At 56.9% G+C, this 25,818-nt stretch overlaps 1 protein-coding gene across 1 annotated transcript in view; it reads left to right on the top strand.

The window, feature by feature from the left end:
• DLGAP2 (DLG associated protein 2) overlaps positions 1-25,818 on the top strand; it is a 692,077-nt gene that overhangs the window by 447,168 nt on the left and 219,091 nt on the right. The window contains exon 3 of the mRNA XM_081269687.1: positions 17,174-17,206. Within this exon, the coding sequence (XP_081125813.1) occupies positions 17,174-17,206 (33 nt within the window). The remainder of the gene's footprint in view (positions 1-17,173; positions 17,207-25,818) is intronic.

The following is a 25,818-nucleotide window of genomic DNA, read 5'->3' as shown; positions in this document are numbered from 1 at the left end:
CACACCATGGAGTCACTCAGGGCAGGCACAGCCTGAGGACTGCTGTTCTACACACCATGGAGTCACTCAGGGCAGGCACAGCCTGAGGACTGCTGTTCTACACACCATGGAGTCACCAGGGCAGGCACAGCCTGAGGACTGCTGTTCTACACACCATGGAGTCACTAGGGAAGGCACAGCCTGAGGACTGCTGTTCTACACACCATGGAGTCACTCAGGGCAGGCACAGCCTGAGGACTGCTGTTCTACACACCATGGAGTCACTAAGGGCAGGCACACCCTGAGGACTGCTGTTCTACACACCATGGAGTCACGCAGGGTAGGCACAGCCTGAGGACTGCTGTTCTACACACCATGGAGTCACTAGGGAAGGCACAGCCTGAGGACTGCTGTTCTACACACCATGGAGTCACCACGGCAGGCACAGCCTGAGGACTGCTGTTCCACATACCATGGAGTCACTAAGGGCAGGCACAGCCTGGGGACTACTGTTCTACACACCATGGAGTCACTCAGGGCAGGGACAGCCTGAGGACTGCTGTTCTACACACCATGGAGTCACTAGGGAAGGCACAGCCTGAGGACTGCTGTTCTACACACCATGGAGTCACTAGGGAAGGCACAGCCTGAGGACTGCTGTTCTACACACCATGGAATCACCAGGGCAGGCACAGCCAGAGGACTGCTGTTCTACACACCATGGAGTCACTAGGGCAGGCACAACCTGAGGACACGTGTCCTACACACCATGGAGTCACTCAGGGTAGGCACAGCCTGAGGACTGCTGTTCAACACACCATGGAGTCACTCAGGGCAGGCACAGCCTGAGGACTGCTGTTCTACACACCATGGAGTCACTAGGGCAGGCACAGCCTGAGGACTGCTGTTCTACACACCATGGAGTCACTAGGGCAGGCACAGCCTGAGGACTGCTGTCCTACACACCATGGAGTCACTAGGGCAGGCACAGCCTGAGGACTGCTGTCCTACACACCATGGAGTCACTAGGGCAGGCACAGCCTGAGGACTGCTGTTCTACACACCATGGAGTCACCAGGGCAGGCACAGCCTGAGGACTGCTATTCTACACACCATGGAGTCACCAGGGCAGGCACAACCTGAGGACTCGTGTCCTACACACCATGGAGTCACTCAGGGTAGGCACAGCCTGAGGACTGCTGTTCTACACACCATGGAGTCACTAGGGCAGGCTCAGCCTGAGGACTGCTGTTCTACACACCATGGAGTCACTAGGGCAGGCACAGCCTGAGGACTGTTATTCTACACACCATGGAGTCACTCAGGGCAGGCACAGCCTGAGGACTGTTATTCTACACACCATGGAGTCACTCAGGGCAGGCACAGCCTGAGGACTGTTATTCTACACACCATGGAGTCACCAGGGCAGGCACAGCCTGAGGACTGCTGTTCTGTACAACATGGAGTCACTAGGGCAGGCACAACCTGAGGACTGCTGTTCTGCACACCATGGAGTCACCAGGGCAGGTGCAGCCTGAAAACTGCTGTTCTACACCATGGAGTCACTAGGGCAGCCACAGCCTGAGGACGGCTCTTCTACACACCATGGAGTCACCAGGGCAGGCGCAGCCTGAGGATTGCTGTTCTACACACCATGGAGTCACCAGGGCAGGCACAGCCTGAGGACTGCTGTCCTACACACCATGGAGTCACTAGGGCAGCCACAGCCTGAGGACTGCTGTTCTACACACCATGGAGTCACCAGGGCAGGCACAGCCTGAGGACTGCTGTTCTACACACCATGGAGTCACTAGGGCAGCCACAGCCTGAGGACTGCTGTTCTACACACCATGGAGTCACTAGGGCAGGCACAGCCTGAGGACTGCTGTTCTACACACCATGGAGTCACCAGGGCAGGCACAGCCTGAGGACTGCTGTCCTACACACCATGGAGTCACTAGGGCAGCCACAGCCTGAGGACTGCTGTTCTACACACCATGGAGTCACCAGGGCAGGCACAGCCTGAGGACTGCTGTTCTACACACCATGGAGTCACTAGGGCAGCCACAGCCTGAGGACTGCTGTTCTAAACACCATGGAGTCACTAGGGCAGGCACAGCCTGAGGACTGCTGTTCTACACACCATGGAGTCACCAGGGCAGGCACAGCCTGAGGACTGCTGTCCTACCCACCATGGAGTCACTAGGGTAGGCACAGCCTGAGAACTGCTGTTCTACACACCATGGAGTCACTAGGGCAGGCACAGCCTGAGGACTGTTATTCTACACACCATGGAGTCACTCAGGGCAGGCACAGCCTGAGGACTGTTATTCTACACACCATGGAGTCACTCAGGGCAGGCACAGCCTGAGGACTGTCATTCTACACACCATGGAGTCACCAGGGCACGCACAGCCTGAGGACTGCTGTTCTATACACCATGGAGTCACTAGGGCTGGCACAGACTGAGGACTGCTGTTCTACACACCATGGAGTCACTAGGGCAGGCACAGCCTGAGGACTGCTGTCCTACACACCATGGAGTCACTAGGGCAGGCACAGCCTGAGGACTGCTGTTCTACACACCATGGAGTCACTAGGGCAGGCACAGCCTGAGAGCTGCTGTCCTACACACCATGGAGTCACTAGGGCAGGCACAGCCTGAGGACTGCTGTTCTACACACCATGGAGTCACTCAGGGCAGGCACAGCCTGAGGACTGCTGTTCTACACACCATGGAGTCACTAGGGCAGGCACAGCCTGAGGACTGCTGTTCTATACACCATGGAGTCACTCAGGGCAGGCACAACCTGAGGACTGCTGTTCTACACACCATGGAGTCACTAGGGCAGGCACAGCCTGAGGACTGCTGTTCTACACACCATGGAGTCACTAGGGCAGGCACAGCCTGAGGACTGCTGTTCTACACACCATGGAGTCACTAGGGCAGGCACAGCCTGAGGACTGCTATTCTACACACCATGGAGTCACTCAGGGCAGGCACAGCCTGAGGACTGCTGTTCTACACACCATGGAGTCACTAGGGCAGGCACAGCCTGAGGACTGCTGTTCTATACACCATGGAGTCACTAGGGCTGGCACAGACTGAGAACTGATGTTCTGTACACCATGGAGTCACTCAGGGCTGGCACAGCCTGAGGACTGCTGTTCTATACACCATGGAGTCACTCAGGGCAGGCACAGCCTGAGGACTGCTGTTCTATACCCCATGGAGTCGCTCAGGGCAGGCACAGCCTGAGGACTGCTGTTCTGTACACCATGGAGTCACTATGGCAGGCACAGCCTGAGGACTGCTGTTCTACACACCATGGAGTCACTAGGGCAGGCACAGCCTGAGGACTGCTGTTCTACACACCATGGAGTCACTCAGGGCAGGCACAGCCTGAGGACTGCTGTTCTACACCATGGAGTCACTAGGGCAGGCACAGCCTGAGGACTGCTGTTCTACACACCATGGAGTCACTAGGGCAGGCACAGCCTGAGGACTACTGTTCTACACACCATGGAGTCACTAGGGCAGGCACAGCCTGAGGACTGCTGTTCTACACACCATGGAGTCACTGGGGCAGGCACAGCCTAAGGACTGCTGTTTACACACCATGGAGTCACTCAGGGCAGGCACAGCCTGAGGACTGCTGTTCTACACACCATGGAGTCACTCAGGGAAGGCACAGCCTGAGGACTGCTGTTCTACACACCATGGAGTCACCAGGGCAGGCACATCCTGAGGACTGCTGTCCTACACACCATGGAGTCACTCAGGGCAGGCACAGCCTGAGGACTGCTGTTCTACACACCATGGAGTCACCAGGGCAGGCACATCCTGAGGACTGCTGTCCTACACACCATGGAGTCACTAGGGCAGGCACAGCCTGAGGACTGCTGTTCTGCACACCATGTAGTCACTCAGGGCAGGCACAGCCTGAGGACTGCTGTTCTACACACCATGTAGTCACTCAGGGCAGGCACAGCCTGAGGACTGCTGTTCTGCACACCATGTAGTCACTCAGGGCAGGCACAGCCTGAGGACTGCTGTTCTACACACCATGGAGTCACCAGGGCAGGCACAGCCTGAGGACTGCTGTTCTACACACCATGTAGTCACTCAGGGCAGGCACAGCCTGAGGACTGCTGTTCTACACACCATGGAGTCACCAGGGCAGGCTCAGCCTGAGGACTGTTGTTCTACACACCATGGATTCACCAGGGCACGCACAGCCTGAGGACTGTTGTTCTACACACCATGGAGTCACTCAGGGCAGGCTCAGCCTGAGGACTGTTGTTCTACACACCATGTAGTCACTCAGGGCAGGCACAGCCTGAGGACTGCTGTTCTACACACCATGGAGTCACCAGGGCAGGCTCAGCCTGAGGACTGTTGTTCTACACACCATGTAGTCACTCAGGGCAGGCACAGCCTGAGGACTGCTGTCCTACACACCATGGAGTCACTCAGGGCAGGCTCAGCCTGAGGACTGTTGTTCTACACACCATGTAGTCACTCAGGGCAGGCACAGCCTGAGGACTGCTGTTCTACACACCATGGAGTCACCAGGGCAGGCTCAGCCTGAGGACTGTTGTTCTACACACCATGGAGTCACTAGGGCAGGCACAGCCTGAGGACTGCTGTTGTACACACCATGGAGTCACTAGGGCAGGCACAGCATGAGGACTGCTGTTCTACACACCATGGAGTCACTAGGGCAGGCACAGCCTGAGGACTACTGTTCTACACACCATGGAGTCACTAGGGCAGGCACAGCCTGAGGACTGCTGTTCTACACACCATGGAGTCACCAGGGCACGCACAGCCTGAGGACTGCTGTTCTACACACCATGGAGTCACTAGGTCAGGCACAGCCTGAGGACTGCTGTTCTACATACCATGGAGTCACCAGGGCAGGCACAGCCTGAGGACTGCTGTTCTACACACCATGGAGTCACCAGGGCACGCACAGCCTGAGGACTGCTGTTCTACACACCATGGAGTCACTAGGTCAGGCACAGCCTGAGGACTGCTGTTCTACATACCATGGAGTCACCAGGGCAGGCACAGCCTGAGGACTGCTGTTCTACACACCATGGAGTCACTAGGTCAGGCACAGCCTGAGGACTGCTGTTCTACATACCATGGAGTCACTAGGGTAGGCACAGCCTGAGGACTGCTGTTCTACACACCATGGAGTCACTAGGGCAGGCACAGCCTGAGGACTGCTGTTCTACACACCATGGAGTCACTAGGGCAGGTGCATCCTGAGGACTGCTGTCCTACACACCATGGAGTCACTATGGCAGGCACAGCCTGGGGACTGCTGTTCTGCACACCATGGAATATCATTTTGCACATGAAGTTCGTGTTCTTATGAAAGGTCATCCAGAGTCCACATGGGGTCCCCCGGGGTGTGTGCCATAGGTCCCCTCTTAGCTACCCAGTGTTGTGGCTCAGGGGACTCCCCGCATCTGTGTGGTTCACCTCTGCAGTGGTCCTTCTCCCAAGCAGTCATATTCTGAATTCCTGAGGTCATGCGTTAGGGCTCCACAAATGAACCCAACCCACAGCAGGTGGCTTCAGTTCTAAAGGAGTCCAAGTCAGGCACAGAGTGAAACAAACTGTGTACTCAGTGATCTGAGCTGACCTTGGGCCTGCTGGTGCAGAGATTCTACAGTGTGTCTTCCCTGGAAATTTAGTGAAACTCAGCGGCTGAGGCTCCGTGTTGGTCTGAGTGATCTTGGGTGCACACAGCCCTGGACCCTGGGCCGCTGAGCTGCTGCTGCGTGGGGAGCTCTCTGTCCTGGAGCCATACTGCTGCCTGGGATGCCCACCTGGGGCGGGGTGGGCAGGGCTGCCCTGGACCCCTCAACGGCGGGCTCTTCTCCGTGCTGTGTGGGCTTTGCTCTTCTCTGTTGCCTCATGGTGCCAAAGGAGGTGATGCAGACCACCTGTGTGATGCCACGTCTCAGAGCAAGAGGTGACCCTGGTGTCGCCTGAGCTGGCTGTTCTGGCTAATTTGTCTGATGGGCTTCCCCACAGCTCAGAGACGTGGAGAAGAGGTTGTGGGCCAGGCTCTCAGAGCGGCTTCCTGTCCACCCTCTTTGAAGTTTCGTGGGATGGGGCACCTCAGTCACCAGCCTTCCCTCTCTTATTTTTTTTTTTTATTGGTTGTTCACAACATTACAAAGCTCTTGACATAACATACTTCATACATTGGACTGAAGTGGGTTATGAACTCCCAATTTTACCCCAAATGCAGATTGCAGAGTCACATCAGTTACACTTCCACAATTTTACATAATGTCCTATTGGTCATTGTTGTATTCTCTACCTTTCCTATCCCCTACTATCCCCCCTCCCCTCCCCTCCCAACTTCTCTCTCTACCCCATCTACTGTAATTCATTTCTCTCCTTGTTTATTTTCCCATTCCCTCACAACCTCTTGTATGTAGTTTTGTATAGCAATGAGGGTCTCCCTTCATTTCCATGCAATTTCCCTTTTCTCACCCTTTCCCTCCCATCTCATGTCTCTGTTTAATGTTAATCTTTTCTTCCTACTCTTCGGTTTTCCAGGGCCAGGGTTTAGGCAAGCTTTTGACTAGCTCTCCAGGTTGACTTCCAGTGTAATTTGGTGTAATGGGATTTAATTTGTTAGTAGATAAACTTACCTAAAGGGACCATCACAAGAACAGAAATCTCACAGCTTATATAAGCAACAGGAAATTAATTAATGTGGAAGTGCTAATTCGTTTATCCAATTTGTGGAGCTGCCGACTGTGTGGAGGGAGGTGGAGCTGCAGACCTGAGTGGGGGGGGCTGCAGGGGGGCACAGACAGTGCCTGCCAGGCAGACTCAGGGCTTGGGGCCCGCCTGTCAGTCCCCTGGCCAGTGCCCTTGCTGCCCGGCACATTTCTGTTGTGGGGAAATATGGATGTGGCTGGGCTCACTCTGTCTTACATAGACACCACGTGCTTATGCGACATCCTCTCAGGACCCTGCCCCTTGTACCCAGTCCTGTGAGGATGCAGTCCTGGCCCCAGCTCAGCCCTCCTCCTGGATGTCTGTGCTCTGCTGTCCTACACACCATGGAGTCACTAGGGCAGGCACAGCCTGAGGATTGCTGTTCTACTGCAGTCTGCAGGTGCAGGGTGTGATTGTCATGGATCCCTGGATTGCCGTACAGCCATCTGACCTGTGGGTAGAAGGGGCCCTTGGGGAGCCACCCTTCCCCTGCCTCCACCGTCACCTGAGTATGCTCCTCTGGGGAGCCATCCTGGGCCCAGGCAACCAGGGCTGCTGCTTCCCGTTCTGCCCTGCTGTGTCCAGGTTGCTTACCCATGGCTCCATGGAGAGGTGCTCTAGCATTCTGTGTGGGGCGAGGTGGTGCTGCTCCAGGGTTCCTGCGGAGTCAATCTCCAGGGAGCGGGGAGGAGGAGAGCACTTCGCGGCAAACACCTCTGCTCGGCCTCTCAGGGTGGGAGCCCGAGCCCTCAGCTCCTGTGGGTGCCCGCTGCATGCTCTTCCCCAGGCACCTGGCATCTGTGTGTACGGCTGCCACTGTGGTGTCTGCACGGGCTCACACCCTGTAGCCCTGATCATTTCCTGGGTCTCACTGCCCCATGCTTCATCCTGGGAAGGGGCAGCTGCAGCCATGGGAGGTGGTGGCCCTGAGCCGTTGCCCTTGCCAAGTTGCCCTGAGCCAGTTCTTGGCAAGGCACACTGCGGTTCCCGGACAGTGACACTTGCTGGCCACGTGGCTTTGAGAAAGTACCCCAAGTTTTCCTCCTTCAGAGAGCAATGACAGCCAGTTGGCTCTGTCTGGAGGGCAGCCAGGACCTGGGGACAGGGCCCGGGGTGGCTTCTGGGCTTCTCCCAAGGAGGACAAGCTCCCTGCAGACCTTGGTATTTGGACATTGGTTTGCTCTGAAAAGGTGTGTTCAGTTTAGGTGTTGTGGGGTTTATGCATTTAGCCTGCAGTTCTAATCTTTTCTTAGCAATTGTCATGTTGTTATTTGGGTAAAGCACCCCCACTTCCTTTTATTTTTCTCTCTCACGATAAACTGTGAAATCATGTATTTTCTATTTTCCTCTCATTATTTTAAAAAGCAGAGTAATTAAATAGCTACTGGGCTTCCCTGTGTGGCCTCTCTACTTCCCCAGACAGAAGTTCTAAGTCAACCCAGGCCCCCTCCCACTTCTCACAGCCGCTGGCATGGAGCCTGACCACTCAGGTCACCCTGGTCCTGCTGCACCTGACGTCATATCCCATCTGCCATTCCTGCTCTCAAGTCACCCACCTGCCACCAGAGTCTCCCTCACCCCTGCTGACTATGCAGCTCGCCAACAGCTCCCAGCCTGCAGGAGTGAGCTGCGCGTCTGGACACGAGCTGTTTTCTAAGCACACAGGTCAGATCCCTGCACGGGACCTGGCCTTCCCTGCACCAGCCCCACTGCCCCACAAGAACCTGAGCTCCAGGTGTGCACAGGTGTGCTGGAGTTCCCACGATGGCTGCAGAGTGCACCCATCCCTCTTGCATACTTGTCTACACTCGGATGCCTGCCACGGCACACAGCGCGCAGTAGGGGTGCTTCATGAATCACTGTGGAGTGAATGGTGCACTAGAGGCCATTTTCAATCAAGTTGGATGATATTGACTGAGCATGTGACTTAAAAGCTTTAAAGATGCAGAGATATAGTCTCCTGAGGGAGGAAGAAGAAAATCAGGATACAATGAGAGTAAAGTGTTATGAAAGGTGCGGTGGAAACATGCCGGAGGGGCGGGGAGCCTCGCCACGAGAAGAGGTGCAGCCTGTGTGTGCAGCAACCTTGTCGAGCCTTGGAGACCCTCGGCCATGCAACGGGAGCCAGTCACAGAAGCACTGCAGGACCCACCCTGGGAAACGCTCGGCACAAGGAAACCTACTCAGAAAGCAGGGGCTTGCGGGGTCCCGGGCAGGGGGGATGGGCCTGACCCCACCAGGCAGGCACAGGCTTATTGTCGGGGTGGTGGAAGCGTTCTAAATTGATGTGGCAGCGGTTGCGCTGTTCTGTAGCATATTGTCAAACATGGGACTTAGGAGCTCCCATTTTAATGAGGAAATTAAATGGTGAGTGAGTGACATCTGAAAAAAGCTGTTATTTTTTTTAAATCACTAGTCGCCTCCCAGGCAGAACCGGGCAAAAAGACACAGCGGGGCCAGGTGCCTGGCAGGGCAGGAGCACAGTCTGCTTGGGTGTCCCCCTCACTTGGAGGAGGGGACCAGGTCTTGTCCCTGATAAGATCCACTCAGGAGTCAGGCCTGTTAAAATTTCTGTTAAAATTGTTCCTGTTACTTTACCGGCAATCAGTAACTAACTTTCAACTCCAATGAGTGTACTTGGCTACTAAGTATCTTAAATGTGTCACGGAGAGGATCCTTCAGGCATCTGCTTCTTGCTTTGAAATCCCCTAACTTCTCATCAATTCAATGCTCAGGATGTGGGTAATTGGCTCAAATAAAACTGAGCAATTCAGGAGCGGCCCCCGACCATGGTTGCGGAGTTCTGGAGACAGTCAGATCGGGAAGTGTGGAGATACTTCCCACTCCCTTCAGTTCTGTCCACACCGTACATGTACATAGGATGTATCTGCATGTATTGAGTGCACTGACCACTCCAAAGCCCACCATGGCACCCTCTGCCCTTCTGCTGGTAGCGCTGCTGGCCGTTGGTGGCTGCCCCGGGGCAGCAGGCTCCTCCTGTCTCCTCCCCTCTGCCCACCAGGGAAACAGGCAGGGCCCTGAACTGGGGCTCCTTCCTGCTCCCCAGAGGCTACATGGTCAGTGTGGTCTTGGGAGCCCACATTTTGAATTAATTCCAGCCTTTTCAGAACTGGAGACAAAGCTTCCAACATTACTCTGTTTCTAGCTAATTTAGAATATTTTGTAGAGTCTAAAGCGATTGCAGACTTATTCTCTTTGAAAATTGAAAGATAAATTAAAAATTGTTCCTAAAGACCTTATATTTACAAGAAGGTTTAACGGCCTTTCAACTTTGTGCTCTGCCTACTAGTGAGAAAATGGGAAAAACAGGTCTCTGTGATAGGTCAACAAATGGAAAACACAGATTCAAGTAAAACAGTGTATGACAGCCATGCCTAGGGCCTGTTGCCAAGACTTCTGCGTGGGGTTCTTTCTCTGCGCAGCAAACAGTGGACCCAAACCTGACTGTGGCTGACGGCCTCCGTGCAGGTGCTAAGTCACACCAGGGGTCGGGCCCTGAGCCTTCCCACCATCGCTGAGTCCCAGCCAAGAGCAGAAGACAGGCTCAGGAATGAGAGGCATTTTGCTGACACTTGGATCAAAGAGTTAGGGGTTAAGAGGTGTCAGAGAAGAATCAGTCTTCATGCTTCTGCCCTGATCAGCTGTGTGCACAGTGCTGCTGCTGGGGTGAGGGCTCGAGACAGTGGCCCCAGTGCCCAGACAACCAGGAATCAGGGCACCTGCACTCACATGCCCTGATTTAGATTGGACCCACAGAGGGTTTGGGCTGGACCAGCTGGGCAGTGAGTGGGCAGAGCTAGGTGCGGGAAACCACTAGCACGTCCTGAAGCTCGTTCTAGAATGCTCTGTGCTCTTGATGGCTCACGTTGGTGACAATGCAGGGTGCTGACTCAGAGACTGGCAGAAACAGTGGTGCCTGGGCCTCGGGGACCTGGGCAGAGGCACCTGGAGGCCTCCTGGTGAGGCTGGGTGGGCGTGGCTTCTTGTAGGAAAAGGGAGAGGTTTCGGGTGTGGACTGGGAGTCCGTGTCTCAGAGGACGGCATGCTGGGCTTTAGCCCAGGAGCACACCGTTGGCAGCATGCGGGCCTTGGAACCCGAAGCTCAGGGCCTCTTGGGCACAGACGAGTGGTAGTTAGAGGCATGAAGGCAGATGGCCTGACACGCGCAGCCGTGAAGACAGATGAGCAGTGGCACCAGCATGGCCCCAGGGCACCTCGGGGTCCTGGGAGAGGGGCTGATGTGGTGGCTTATGACATCAAAGAGACTGAACTGGGACAGACTCAGAAACCAGGAGTTACATTAGCACATGGTTCCCTGCTGCCCTCCCTGGGAGCGGCTGAGTTGATGGGAAAGGACAGTCCTGTCCTTGTGGATCTGGGGACAGGAGGGTTCTTAGCGTTCAGCATGCACTTCAGAGCAGACTGGCCGCTGTGGAGCTGGGTGGCTGGACCTGCCCAGGCACCTTGCCTGTGCCCAAGTATACATCTTGCCCTCGGTCTGTGTGCGCACACTACTTGTTCGGGTGAGTCCCGTGGGCCTGGGCCGTTGCAGAGGCTGCCCTGGAACCCTGCTCTGTGGCCCTTGGTCATTTCTGATGGGTGGGAGAGGGTACAGAATGGTCTGCTGGCAGAACAGGTTGGATGTTGCCAGAACCTTGCTCGGCCTACTCCATGGCCCGTGACTGGCCACAGGCAGGTCACCCTTCTCACGGGCATCTCTCCCTCTAACTGAAGGAGGGACTGAGAATGCCGGCGATTCACAGAGCTGTCGTGGGGGGACGAGATTAGTGTCATGGGCAGTGTCCACGGTCACAGATGCAAATGGATAGTCAGTGGATGGTCGGTGGGAGAGCATTTACCTTTGGGTTGTATTTACTCTGTGGGCCCAGAGAATATATTTGGATTGAGTAATAACAGGATGCTGTTTTCCTCAGAGATTCCAATAAATCATTTAACTCTTCTAGGTTGAGCTTATTCTGAAGGTCAGTTCTGTCCCCCAAATTTGTCCCAAAGTCAAGCATGCCCTTCAGGATCTGGCTCTGGAGAGCACTTTGGCTCAGGAGGGGCTGCAGCTCTGCGCCTGCGCCTAGCACTGCCTGACCTCGGCAGGAGGGCTGCAGAGCAGAGGGGTCCTCCGCTTGGGCCCCAGCAGCATCCCCGACTGCGGACAGTGCCAGGATGAGTGCGCGGAGGTGTCCCTGAGGAGACAGGAGCCTCCGGGGCAGCGGTCATCATAGTCATGCGTGTTAATGGGGGTGATCCCCCACAAGGGAGCAGTCCTGGTGGTGTGCACAGTGCTGCCCAGTGCGGGCACCTCAGGACCTTCACGTCCTGTGAGCCTGCTCTCGTCCTGCTGGGCCTCTACCCGCTGCTAAACACACTGCCGGTCACCATGATGTGATGCAGAGCCTGGCCCCTGCTCCTCACTGGCCCACGAGAGGTCCTCCCTAAACACCTAGTGAGCCGTAGACACAGGACCATGTCACAGTGAGATGCGGGCAGCTTTCCTCTGGGTCCTGTGTTGGGTATGTACCATGTGAGCGCCAGGCCCCACGTCACACAGATCACAGTCGGGTGACGAGGAGTCAGGTTCTTGGCAGTGACGTCCAGTCATGTGATAGTGTTGTAGTCATGTCACACGTCATGCAGTCACCTTGTCACCTTGTCCTGCCGTCCCAAGGCACCTGGGTGGTCGTGCTGTATCTTGCACCTATGTGGCCACATTGCCAAACAGGCAGGCTGTGGTGGCCTCGTGATTATGGTGTCCTGTGGCTCATGCTTGGACAGGTGAGTGCCTGTTTGCCTGACAGTGGCCAAGGCTCTGTGGCTCCAGAGGTACTGACAGTCCCAGGGGCTACTCCGAGGTGGCCAGGCCTCTCCAGCTCTGTCCAGAGGGCATGTGGAGCAGGGTGGAGCACTGAGCACCTGTGCTCTGAGGCCGAGGACAGGAAGGTAGCAGCCGTGTCTGCTCCTTGGAGTCTTGGCCCCAGCTGGAGGAGGCCAGGAGGCTGTAGGGAGCTGCTGTCAGGCCCTCCTTGCCCAGTGCCCATGGCCTCCTTGCCCTAAGCCTTCCTGGTGTCCCTTCTCAGCCAGTCCCCCTCTCGGGGCTGAGCCCCGGGGGCCTTCTGCTCAGGTGGCATGAGGCCTACTCTGCACGATACTTTTCATTTGTGGCTGGATTTGGAGAAGCTTCAGGAGACTGGAGCCCCTGCTGTGACCTGGTGACTCCCCTATCCTGGAGTCTTGGCCAAGTGGCCTTACCTGCTCAGCCCTGCTGCGGCCACTGCCTGCTGGGCACCCGAGCACCAGGATGCAGGAGGTTGTGTCCCATCACCTGCACCCTGACCCCTGTGGCCCCTGGAGCTGGGGAGGGGCCGGCTGTCCACTGAGAGGCAGGAAGAGAGCCCATGTGGACACTACTCCATGTACAGAGCTGGGCACTCCTTTCAGCATGTGTGTGCACTGAGCCCCCTCCGCGGGCGGGTGCTTTAGGACCTTACACAGAGGCACGCCCTTCCCTTTCCTGGGAAATCAAATAAGGTGCACACAGGATGGGTGTCGGGGGCAGAGCACTAGCCCTCACACGCAAGGCCCTGGGCACCATCTCTAGCACTGCAAGAAATAAACAGGGCATACCTACGCCAAGAAAGTGTGGGCTGTGCTCTTGGGGTGCATGCTGTGGAGCTTTGGGCCTGAGCCCCTTCTCCCAGGGCTGACCCTGCAGGGGGAGATCACAGGCTGGGTCAGGCCGACTCCCATCCATGGTGACCAGCATGACTGGGCCCTGCTCTCCTGATCCCAGGTCTGCACCCGTGCTCAGTCGTCCGCGGTGCGTCCATCCCTCCAGTGCCATCTGCCTCGGGTGTGCTGTCAGTGGGTGCTCCCTGGGGAGGGAAGTGACACCTAGGTCCTGCCCTGGAACTCCATGGGGAGATTGCCCTCCACTGGGCTGGATCCTGGGGACAGCAAGCACCAAGGCAGGGAATGCCCAGGGGAGCGCGCGAGGCAGGGGATGCAGGCAGGGCCTGGCCTGCAGTAGAACCAGCAGGGCGCCTGCCCCTGGGCCCCGTGTCCTGTGGGTCCTGTGGTCCTGCGGGACTTGTTCCCTTTGCTGCCACAGTGGCTCCGCCCACCCTCGGAAGCGGGTGAGATGGAAAGTCAAGGCTCGGAGGCCAACTTGTGGCCTCGAGCCAGGCCTCCCCCGATCACTGGCACGCTGGATCTGAGCCCTGGATGCCTGGCCTCCTGCCTGTCCTCTGTGGGCATGAGCCGCACATTCCTGTGTGAAACAGTATTTTATGGTGAATCGTGATTGAACTGTGGCCCTGTCAGCCACCCTGTGTCCCCACTCATTCTCAGAGTCACAGAAGGAGATGACAAAGGACCCGGCGTAGGCCTTGAGGTACAGCCATGCTCCTCAGCAATGCCGCCGCTGTCCCTGGTGCTGCCATCCCTGTTGGATGGTGCCTCCCCAGGACACCGGCCTCTCGGTCCCCTCCCGCCCCTTCTGCAGGACGGCCCTGGGGTCCAGACGTCCTGCAGTTTGACCTGCCTGCTGCTCGGCCTGGCTGGCGCCTCCTGCCCAGGCAGGCTCCCCAGGCAGCCAGTGAGGAGCGCAGCCCCTGCTGTAGCCTGTGAGGACCACAGTGACTTCTAGAGAAGGACCCCAAGCCCCCACCTTCGCCCCATGTATCCAGCCGCCCACACAGGTCCCGCCTCTGAGGAGACCCGCTCCTCCCTCCACCTACAGCGAGGGCCTGCCTGCCGTGCTGGCCTGTCACTGGGACGCTGAGATAATCGCTTCTAAGGAGGAGAGGTTGATTCTGGCTGACAGTTTCAGAGGTTTCGGTGCATGGTTGGGTGGCCTGTGGTTTTGTGCTGTGGTGAGGCAGAGCCCCGTGGGGGAAGGATGTGACAGAGGAGACTGTCACCTCGGGGTGGCTGGGAGGCAGACAGGAAGTGACTGAGCCCAGGAACTCCTGGAGGGCTTGCCCCAGTGAGTACCTCCACCAGGTGCCACCTAAAGCTGCGCGGCCTGCTACAGGGGCACAAGAGGGACACCAAGCCTGCAGCACCTGCTACAGACCGGCCCCCTGGTCCTCACGGTGGGCCGACTCCCACTGGCTCACAGCACTGTAGGTCTACACCTGCTAGAACACAGGCTACTTGGTCCTCGTTCTAGGTCTCTGCCGGCTGGCTCATGGTGGGTTGTCTACACCGGCTGGCTCACACATGTTCCTCCTCACTGAAGGGTCTCAATGCCAGGAAAGGGCACACCTCCTGTATTTCCATTGGCATAACCTGGCTCTCCACGAGGACCCTCTGCAGTTCACATTCTCTGATTGAAGGAAGGACGATGTACCAATGTGCAGCCAGGCTGAGTTTGGAGGGTCCGCATTCCTCTGTGCGAAGGATGTGCATGCCCTGAGGTCCCTGCAGGACTCGCCTCCGGCTGGGGGTGGTCTGCACAGTGAGCTGCCCCAGGCTCCGTCCCCTGGTGCGTTCTCCCACCTCTGGGAAACCCCGGGTCACTGGCCGGACCGGCAGCTCCCAGGTGAGCTCTGCAGGGAGGGTGTGACTGCAGCGCGGGCCGTGCCTCCTGGAGTTTCACTGCTGTGCCATCTCCTGCTGTGCCCTGCTGACCCTTTGGGCTGCCTGACCCTGCTTTCCAGGACCCTGATGAGGGTAGGACCTGCCCGGGGGAGCAGGGGTCTTCAGTGTGGCGTGGGGTCATTACCGTCAGGAGTGTGCTTGGTGAGGTCAGCCAGCCCACGGCAGGTGGTTTTGCTTCTGGAGACTGACCTGTAGAACAGGGAGCGGGATGCCCCACGGGCCTCCCAGTGGCAGGCTGGTGGCTCCCCAGGGCCTCCCAGTGGCAGGCTGGCAGCTCCTGTGTGCTGGCATTTGCCCCAGGTCCCAGCACACTGAGCCTTGGTGCTCTCTGGAGTCAACTGCTTCCACGCACATTCGCTTCCCCAAATGCGTCCACTGGAAAGAGCACAGACCTCGCCACCTCGCCCGATAACCCAGGGCTTCTCTCGGAGGCTCACTCGGCCTCTGTAGAGGAGGCGGGGAGGTGTGCCCCATCTTGGCTGGGCCAGCCCATGGCTAGTTCCTGAAGATGTGGCCTGGGCTGCGTGTGAGACCGACCCTGGGCTGCGTCCCTAATGGCAGAGTGTGGTCCAGAATCAGGTTAGAAGCCCGTTCCAGGAACATAGTACAGTGTGGATGTCCAGTCCCTAGGGGCCCCCTCTCCTCCCACTGTCCACTGTGGGCCTAGGCCGTGGTCTCCCAGCCCCTTTGCCTAGGGCCCTCTCCCTTCCCACTGCCCACAAGGACACAGGCCGTGGTCTCCCAGCCCCCCTGCCTGGGGCCCCCTTCCCTCCCACTACCCACAAAGGCCAGCACATGGACAGTGAATGAGAGGCTCCCTCCTGCTTCTCATCCAGAAGAGACCCCAATGTGCAGCTCCCCAGTGTCCAGATGTCCCAGCCCCTGCCATGCACCCTGTCAGGAGGCTCCTGCAGACGAGTCTGCAGCCCTGCTTGGCCACCCTCCCCAGGCCTCCTGGGTGTGGCTGTTCCCTTCTCCTGGTCACAGCTTGTCCCCAGTTTCCCCCCGTGGCCATACCTCCCCTGGCCCTGGGCTGTCAGTGGGATGGAGTGCGTGCTTGCCTGGTGGTGCGGGCCCAGCAGCCAGCGTGGCTAGGATCGTCCCAGTTGCTGTCACAGTGGACACACAGGCTCCTTGATTCCTCCCAGCCCTGCGGTGAACATCACTGTGCCTGGGTCAGGGCTGCAGGGTCCCCTGCCCCAGAGTCCTACAGGAGAGGTGACAGTGGCCAAATCCTGCCTCCCTCCCACCTCTGTGCACTTGTGTCTCACAGCCTGTGGATCAAGGTCACGGTGCCCGGCACCTTCCTTGGTTCTGCAGAGCCCAACGTGAAGCCATGGGCCTCTTTGTGGAGGCTTCCACCCATATTTGTAGATTTTAGTGTTTCTACCAAAATATGTTTTACCTTTGCTCATAATTCATGTGTCTGAAAGGAAATACAACAGAGTTTTAGGCAAAGTAAAATTTAAATATTGAAATTAAATGGTGAAATAGACCATTCTTTTTCCGTCAAGTAGCTTGAGTGTGCTGAGCTGGGCGCAGGGACGACAGTATATCTGACGGTGCCTGTGCCTGTGGTAGAGTGAGGTCATTATTTTAATGCAATGTAACACAGAAGACATCTGTCGGGGTGGTTCTGGGGAAAGCCTGCTGAAGTGTGAGGTTGGGATGGCTGTGTCTGCCGAGGTCTCCAGACTGCGGTGTGGCCAGCTGCTCCCCGTCCGTGGAGCTGCGGTGTGTGGCTGTGCATGTGATGGGCCCTGCGGCTGCACTCTGGGAGTGACCCCTCTCTCTGTTCTGTTGCAGAGTCGCAGTGCACCCTCTGCGGGGAGCCGGAAGGTGAGTACTCCTGCCCTGTCCACCTGCTCAGGTGGGGACGCCTGGGGGTGAGGCTGCATTGGTGTGGACGAAAGCTGGGGCTCCTTAGAGAAGGCGGTGTTGGCAGGGTGTTCTCTGTGGTGTTGATGGAAACTGAGTAAAGTCAGGTAAGGCCCTGAGCGCTGGGCAGGGAAGCACCAGTGCCACAGCCAACGGCAATCCTTTCTTTTGTTTCTTTCTCTGTTTTTGATTTGCAAATTTTAGCCATGTTTCTACAAATGATAGATATCAAAACATATTTATTGGCTTTAAATATATTACTGAAGGTGCCAGGGACGATCAGCGTTTGGAACTGAGTGGCATGTGGGTCCTTGCTGGCCGTCCCTGGCCGTTGACAGAGTTTGAACTCCAGCCGGAGTCTCGAGTGTCCAGGGCACATTTGAAAGTGGGTCTTCTGAACTGACCATTTGTTAGCTATGTTCCAAGATGGCAAAAGCCGGACTGCAGGGCTTCAATGCAGGATTGGGGCACGAAGGAGCATGCAAACTCTCGCCCCAGGGTGGGGACTCCAGTTAAGCTGGGTTCTGGTTCTGAGTCTGCTCTCAGCAGAAAGATGCCCACGGGTTTGGAAACAGGCAGTCCCAGGGCCTGGGGAGACAGCCTGGCCCGGCCTGCCTGCGGGTGCCCAAGCTCCCGCAGAACGGCTCCGGGGACTAGTTTGCTCAGTGCAGCTTGGAGCCACCTAGATCTTACCCGAAAATGAAAAACAAGAGAATGCAGACTAACTTGGAAATTCTACCACACGTGGTTTCCTCACCTGGGAGGTAACTGGGGCACTGGACCAGGGCTTCTGCTGTTCCTGGTGCCGCTGAGTGCTTGTACCTGCTTAGAAGCATCAAAGGTGAAGTCAGTAGCCCACATCTTCATGTCACGAGCTTCTCTTTTGCAAAAAGCCTCTGTGGCTGGACTCAGGGCTTCTCAGAATGGGGACCGTGGGTGGGGACATGTGTCCCGGGGGTGCCAAGGCAGATGTGAGCTGTGAGGTCCCCCACTGTCTGTGTCCTTCGGTGTCTGCCCCTATGGCTGCTCCTGTCTTTCCCACCCAGGAGCGTGTGCCGGCTGGGCCTCCTGTCTGGCTGTCCGTGCCCTGTGGGAAGCTCTGGGTGCTCCTGTGCTGGAGAAGTGGAGCTGTGTCCTCAGGCTGGTCCCATCTGCTGCTCCTGATAACGCACGCCTGTGTCCTGCCCAGGGCTGTGTGCTGCGCGGATTGTCCCCCACTGCACGTGGCTCAGTGCTGTTGGGTGGCAGTGAGGTGTGGTGAATCATGCTGAGGAGGGGGTTGCAGGCCGCGGGGCACTCACCACGGTGGGTGTCGGGCCATTTCTGTGACTGTTCTGGGTAGTCATGTGGAGCCCAAGTCCACGGGTCTCCTGGGCTGACCCGAGATGCTGCAGTGTACTGGTACTCAGAGAAGTGGGTGGCTCTGCTCCAGGTTCCCAGCCCCACACCTGAGTCATCCCACCAGCATGCCCACCTGGTCGCCTGGGGCGCCTGTCTCCTGCCCTGGTTTAATCTGCACACCACCAACCTCAGCAGTGCCGTTGAGCTGTGCATCACAGGAGAGGGACCCAGGGTGTCCATCACTGCCCTAGAGGATGGATCAACTCCCCGGAGAAGGAGCCCGGCTGTCTGGCCAGAGGAGACCGTGGGGCAAGGAGGACCGTCCGGCTGAGGTGGGGGTCTGTGGGGCATGGGATGAGGGCACTGGGGGCTGGCTGCTCCCTGAGGTGACGCGTGCCCTGGGGCCTCCTGGGGCTCAGATATGCGAGCAGAATTGTTCTAGATCAGAGACAGCCAGGAAGGGCTGCCTCGGCTCTGCCTTATCTTTGAGACGCACTGTCAGATGAATATTCATACGTTTTAAATCATTTAAGGAATCAGTCTGAGAGCTGGCTGGGTGCAGGGAGCGGAATCTGGAATCTGCTTTGGTTCAGTCATTGCTTTGGCAGCACCTATTAGCTAGCTCACAAACCCTCTGTGCAGGAGAGGTCAGGGCCAGGCCTGGACACTGAGCAGCTCCGAGCTGGCTGCACCTCTCCTGAGGTCCCGAGTTGAGCACCAGCGTTTCTCCCCCAGGTTTGAAGCTGTTAGCAGCCTTGTGCCTTCCAGGGTGGGTGGAACACCATCTGTTGGAGAGAGTGTTCTTCAGTGAAGATTGGATGATTGGCATTGCCTCAGAGAATAATGCCTGTGGAGCAAATGAGTCAAGAAGGGCCATTTATAGGACCCCAGAGGCCTCAGAATTCTACAGCTGTAGCCCCTAGAGTGACAGGTCCTGGTTTTCAGGGTACCCCAAGTTCTAAGTGTTATAAAGGGTAGACAGGAACTTCCACATACAAGCCATTGCCCGTCTATACTGCAAGCTCCTGAGACCTGGAGGACTGTTTCTATGAGGGGTGATGTTTTTGGATCTGCTGCTATTTACGGGCGTCTTTCTTTTGATTCAAAATACAGAGGTCACCCAGCTGTGAGTCCTGGAGGTGTGGGTCCACCTGAAGTGCGGGAGTCTTTTAGTTGTGTGCAGACCCACCACTGCTGCAGAGACCCATCTTAAAACAGATAAATAAGATTACTAAGAACAATTTCAGTTGTTATAATAACTTGCCAATTTAATTCTGAGATGCCTCAATTCGTATCATTTTCCTGTTAATTTTAAACAGTGAATTTACTGGCCATATAACAAGAGAACTACTGTTAGTTTGTCTCAACACAGCAAAAATTCCTGTACCATCTGTCAATTTGATGCAGAGAGATTATTTAAGAGTGTAAATAATTTTCAAACTTCATTGACAGGCGCATGATAGCTACCATTTGCGTATTAGTAAGACTATGGGACAAAAATACAGGTATTTGGCAGGGCCGCAGATGCCGGCTCATGGACGTGTCTTTGCCTACGTTTTATGGTTAATTTTCCCTCCCAGCAAATAGATGTTGTAATGTGGAAGATGGGTAATGATGATGGAGGCTAGCACTTACCACACTCCTCTCCAGTGTGCGGACAGCGGCTCAGACCCATGCTGCTTAGCCGAAGTGAAACTGTTAGGACGCCCACTTGGCATGCAGGAGTCGTGGCAAGATCACTGGGGGCGCATTTCAGCTTACAAGTCCTCAGAAGAAGATGCCTGAGATTGTGACTCCAGGGAGAAGTGGGCTACTTGTGGTGGCATCCACACACACTGGGCTACTCAGGAAACGTTGGTAGAAACTCCAGCCAAAAGCAAAATGCAGGTTTTTAAAACAATCTTTAAAAGCTTAAGGTAAACTCTACCCATCTAAATCTATTTTTATTTTGTTTTGTATTTATTTCAATCCTTTAAAAACACACAAATCACATGCTGCTCTGGGAATTTTTGATGGAATCTTATATTTAGCATGGAAAGAAAGAAACAGAAGTACCTCTCCCCCTTCACTGTGCACGGTTAGGAAGTAGCAGGGGGTTCCTGTGCTAAGCAGAATCTTTTTTTTTTTTTTTTTTTGGAGAGGGAGAGAGAGAGAGAGAGAGTTTTTAATATTTATTTTTCAGTTTTCGGGACACACAACATCTTTATTTTATTTTATGTGGTGCTGAGGATCAAACCCAGCGCCCCGCACATGCCAGGCGAGCGCGTTACTGCTTGAGCCACATCGCCAGCCCCCTAAGCAGACTCTTATTCTTGACTTTTTAACATGAGAAACCGGAGGTTCTCCCCACAGTGACTCTGGACAGTGGGAGACTCCTCTTTGTTTTTGTGCCTGTGTAAGAGTCATCTTGATAAGTCACGTCCAGATTCGGTGTCGAGGCTGCTTTGGAGCAGTGGACATGGCTGCCCTTCTGCCCCCACAGCGTCCCTCTTTCCCCCTCTCTGGAGACATAGGGGTGACTGCTGCACACTCCCCCCATGAGACATGTGTGCCTTTGAATCGTGTGCTTTGGACAGGGATGGCCTTCTTGAAGGCCACTCTTAAACAGGGAGGGGAAGCTGACCCACACCACAAAGTTCTCAGCATGGCCAGGCTTCCAGAGAAACCAGTGTCATGTGGGAGCTGCAAAGCCATGCAGCTGGTCTCCCAGGGCCCCAGAGTTGTCCCTGTTTTAGTGTCCTGAAAGTCCAGGGTGACGGGCCGTGGAGAGGTGGAGGTCTGAGTGGATGCAGGAACTGTCCTTCCCACTAGACACGTGAACGTGCTGCTGTGTGGCACAGCAACATTCACCTCACTGCATCGCTGAGCTTGAATGAGAGAAGGAAAGAAACCAGCCCCAGGAAGGGACCTGAGCCAGGCTGAGAAACCCAGTCTAGAAAGAACCAGGCTGGTGCAGCACGCTGCAGCCCCAGGGATGCGGTGGCCCCGTGAGCCCAGGCGGTGGAGGGAGGCACCTGGCCTGAGCCCCGTAGTTAGATGTGGTCAGCAAACCTCCCCGTGTGTGAGGAGACAAACAGAAAGCCACTGGCCAGGAAAGTGTAGCAGCAGTTCATCCCTCGCCCTGAGCTATGGGTGGAGCATGACTCTCCCACAGAAACTCTCACCAAAGGTGCAGGGACCAGCTCTGCGTGCCCACCACCTGGGCACTGAGGAGCAACTGCGGGGTAAGGTCTGTAAACAGGACCCCCTCAGCAACCAAGGCTCTGGGGGACAGAGCCTCTGATGCCCAGGGCAGGGGCCACCTCCTCCATGGATGAGCACCCTATTCTAGATAAGCTTAGAATATAGGGTCACAGCCCAAATAAAAAAACCTCAGGGGGCGAGAAGGTAGGGCAACTCAAGAATGAGCTAGCCACACACTGGGAACAGCAGGCGGCATGGGCGGGGGGCATGCTTAAGATTATTGAATGAATTTCCTTTTAAAAGGAAAGGAACTCCAAATGTAAGCTGGTATGAAAAAGAGGTTAAAATCAAACTGAAGAGCTAGAACCATGATTAGAATTGGCTTCCGTGTGGTCTCTGTAAAGTGGGCTAGACGGAGCTGGAGAGAGAAGGAGCAAACTAGAAAACAGGCTTGAGGACATCACCTAGAGCCTTGCATGGGAGACATAAAGATAATAGGAAAGAAGAGCCGAGTTCCTGGAAGGTGGGCCTGGAAGCAATGACGCGAAGTCAGAGTGGAGAGAAGGGGGGTGTGAACCTGTCCTCCTGGTCTAAAGGCTCCCAAGACCAAAAGCACATAAAACACGCACATTTCACAAAGTGAAACTCAGAACATGATGCAGATAATGTTGAATGTAGCCAGAGGAAGCACGAGGACCAACTGCCTGCAATGTGGTGACTTTCAGGGGCTCCCTGTCATTGGGATGGATGCCAGATGACACTGGAGTGATGTCCAAGGTTGCCGAGATGGTCAGGGGAGTAAGGTGCCCCAGTTCAGTGTGGCTCTCAGTGCGGCAGGGAGCGGGCAGGGGCAGGAAGCAGAGCACAGAATGCACCGTGGCAGGACTCGAGTGCCCTGAGAGGTGGAGACCGTTCACTAGTGCTCCAGGAGGCTGCAGCTCCGTGTCTGCACTGGAAACGAAGGGCTAGAGGGAGGAAGTCACACCCAACGCTGTGACACACGTGCCTGGTCCGTGGGCACAGGGGCTTGCTGGTCACACCAGCCAGAGCAGACGAGCTCTCGCCTGGTACCGCTGTGGAACACTGTCCACCCAGCCAGGAGCGCGAGTTCAGGGTGGTGCTGGACCTGGGGCTGGCTACTCCTGTGGTGTGTGGAAGTTCAGCACGTCCTCACCCGAGCATCCCTGCTTTTGAGTGAAAACACCTGCAGAAACTCAGGCCCCTCTTGGTTTCTGGATGGACTTGGGAACACCTGGCTGACATTCTCTGGGTGGGGCAGGGTGGAGCAGGAGGTAGCACCTCTGCTTTCTCCTCCCTGGGGTCCTCAGAAGCCCTGAAAATTGCTCCTGGTCACCCTGATGCTATGGCCAGATGTGTCCCTACCTCTGAAGGAGAGGTCAGATTCTACCATTTTCTTCCTCAAATTTTGTCAGGTTCCTCATTGTCCACAGGACGAGTTCCACCTTCAAAGTCTATGCTCTGGCCAGGTGGCCACCCTCTACCCCCATCAACCTCCTCCAACCAAGGAGCTGCACAAAGCACGTGCCCTGTGTATTGGTCACCGGCAGTGACCTGCGGCTCCTGGGTTTGGTCAGCTCTGAGGGCTGGGAGGACCAGGGAAGGAGGAGTGCTGTGTATGGAGTGTGTGTGTGTCTGTGTGTGTGTGTGTGTGTGTGTGTGTGCAGGCGCACACGCATTTCCTGAGAATGAAGTACCTCTGCAGAAGTTAGATCATCTCCACTCACCCCCTGGTTTCCCTAGTGGACGCCTGTAGCTCTCCACTGGCCAGTGTTGTCGGAATCATTTGGGGGTCTGCCTCCCACTGGGCAGGGGCCAAGACACTGTTGAAGACAGGAGGCTTGTGTGCAGCATGGCCCTGGGGCTCACAGCTGCCCGCCTACCCCCTCGGGTGCCAGGCTGAGCATCGAGGCTGCCTTCACAGGGCCTGCAGAGCAGTTGCGTCAGCCATGGGTCTGAGACCATCAGCGAGGGAGACTGGAGCTTCTACCCACTGAGCCAACCCCTGCCCTTTTTTACATTTTATTAAGAGACAGGGTTGCTGAGTTGCTGAGGGCCTGGCTAGGTGGTTGGGGCTGGCTTTGTGCTCACGGTCCTCCTGCCTCAGCCTCCCGAGCCCCTGTGATCACAGGTGTGTGCCGCGGTGCCTGGTGAGAAGCCTTCTTTACACGGAGGGGGTGATGACAGACTATCCTGAGGCTCCTGGGCTCCTTCCTGCCCACTGGTGCTTGTCCTCCTCCTGGCTAGCTGCTGGCCCCTGGCCCTTTTGATTTTCCCACCAGCATCCCAGGACACCACGGGGTCTGGGGAGAAACTTGGGAGGGTGTTCCAATAGGCAGGGTGCACAGGGCGCCTGGGGAAAGCCGGCCCACAGGAACCCTGCTGAGGCTGGGACCTTTCTTTCTCTGTGTGACGGCCAGGCAGCCCCCAAGCCCCTGTGGTCATGGATGTGCCTTCCTAGCTCTGCGGTTCCCTCTCATTAGCAGCCTTATGAGTAATGAATGGCCGAGGCTTCACGCCATGCCTCGCTGCAGAACGACCTTGGAAGGAAATGCCCAACATGGAATACTGTTTCCTCCCCACCAATCTTGTGAGGTAATGACCCAGAACTCGAGCCTTGGGCCTGGGGCAGAGCCAAGCAGGGGCCAGGATTGACCAGCAGGCTGGCAGTCACAGGAAGTCACTGGAGGGAGGAGCCACCCTCTGAAGGCACAATCTGGACGTTTGCTCCTCCTGGTTTCCGAGAGGTGCAGCCGCGGCACGGCTTGCTCTGGAGGGACTGGGAATCTCAGAGCCCCCCTTCCTCGTGGGGCGGGGGGCCAAGGCCTTGGGCTCTGGCTGCCGCTGCTGGGAGTGCCTCCCGGTTCTCCTTCCCCTGCACCATGCTCTTCCCATCTCACTGTGCACCTGCCTCCCTCTCAGAGCCTGGCCGTGACCAAAGCTGTCCCTGCTGACCGTGGTTGTGAGATCTGAAGGTAGTGGGTGTCTCACCCAGCACAGGGGACTCCATGTGCAGGGCCCTGAGCCAGGGGATTGGAGAACTAAGGGCCCTGCAGAACAGGCTCATTGTGCAGGAGCAAGCATCTCTGGCGCCTTTAGAAACAGGGGTAAGGAGTCAGCGGACCTGGGTAAGGAAGGCCCTGGTGTGACCACTGCCCGTCCTGGGGAGGCCCTGGTGTGACCGCTGCCCGTCCTGGGGAGGCCCTGGTGTGACCACTGCCCGTCCAGGGGAGGGCCCTGGTGTGACCACTGCCCGTCCTGGGGAGGGCTGGTGTGACCACTGCCCGTCCTGGGGAGGCCCTGGTGTGACCGCTGCCCGTCCTGGGGAGGCCTGGTGTGACCACTGCCCGTCCTGGGGAGGCCCTGGTGTGACCACTGCCCGTCCTGGGGAGGCCCTGGTGTGACCACTGCCCGTCCTGGGGAGGCCCTGGTGTGACCACTGCCCGTCCTGGGGAGGCCCTGGTGTGACCACTGCCCGTCCAGGGGAGGCCCTGGTGTGACCACTGCCCGTCCTGGGGGGCCCTGGTGTGACCACTGCCCGTCCTGGGGAGGCCCTGGTGTGACCGCTGCCCGTCCTGGGGAGGCCTGGTGTGACCGCTGCCCGTCCAGGGGAGGCCCTGGTGTGACCACTGCCCGTCCAGGGGAGGCCCTGGTGTGACCACTGCCCGTCCTGGGGGGCCCTGGTGTGACCACTGCCCGTCCTGGGGAGGCCCTGGTGTGACCGCTGCCCGTCCTGGGGAGGCCTGGTGTGACCGCTGCCCATCCTGGGGGGCCCTGGTGTGACCGCTGCCCGTCCTGGGGAGGCCTGGTGTGACCGCTGCCCGTCCTGGGGAGACCTGGTGTGACCGCTGCCCGTCCTGGGGAGGGCCCTGGTGTGACCGCTGCCCGTCCTGGGGAGACCTGGTGTGACCGCTGCCCGTCCTGGGGAGGGCCCTGGTGTGACCGCTGCCCGTCCTGGGGAGACCTGGTGTGACCGCTGCCCGTCCTGGGGAGGGCCCTGGTGTGACCGCTGCCCGTCCTGGGGAGACCTG

The sequence above is a fragment of the Spermophilus citellus genome (genome assembly GCF_964194105.1).
Source record: "Spermophilus citellus genome assembly, chromosome: 16".
NCBI classification, from domain to species: Eukaryota; Metazoa; Chordata; class Mammalia; order Rodentia; family Sciuridae; genus Spermophilus; species Spermophilus citellus.
Note: the sequence above shows the minus strand (reverse complement) of the source record. Positions and strands in the feature narration are given on the sequence as shown.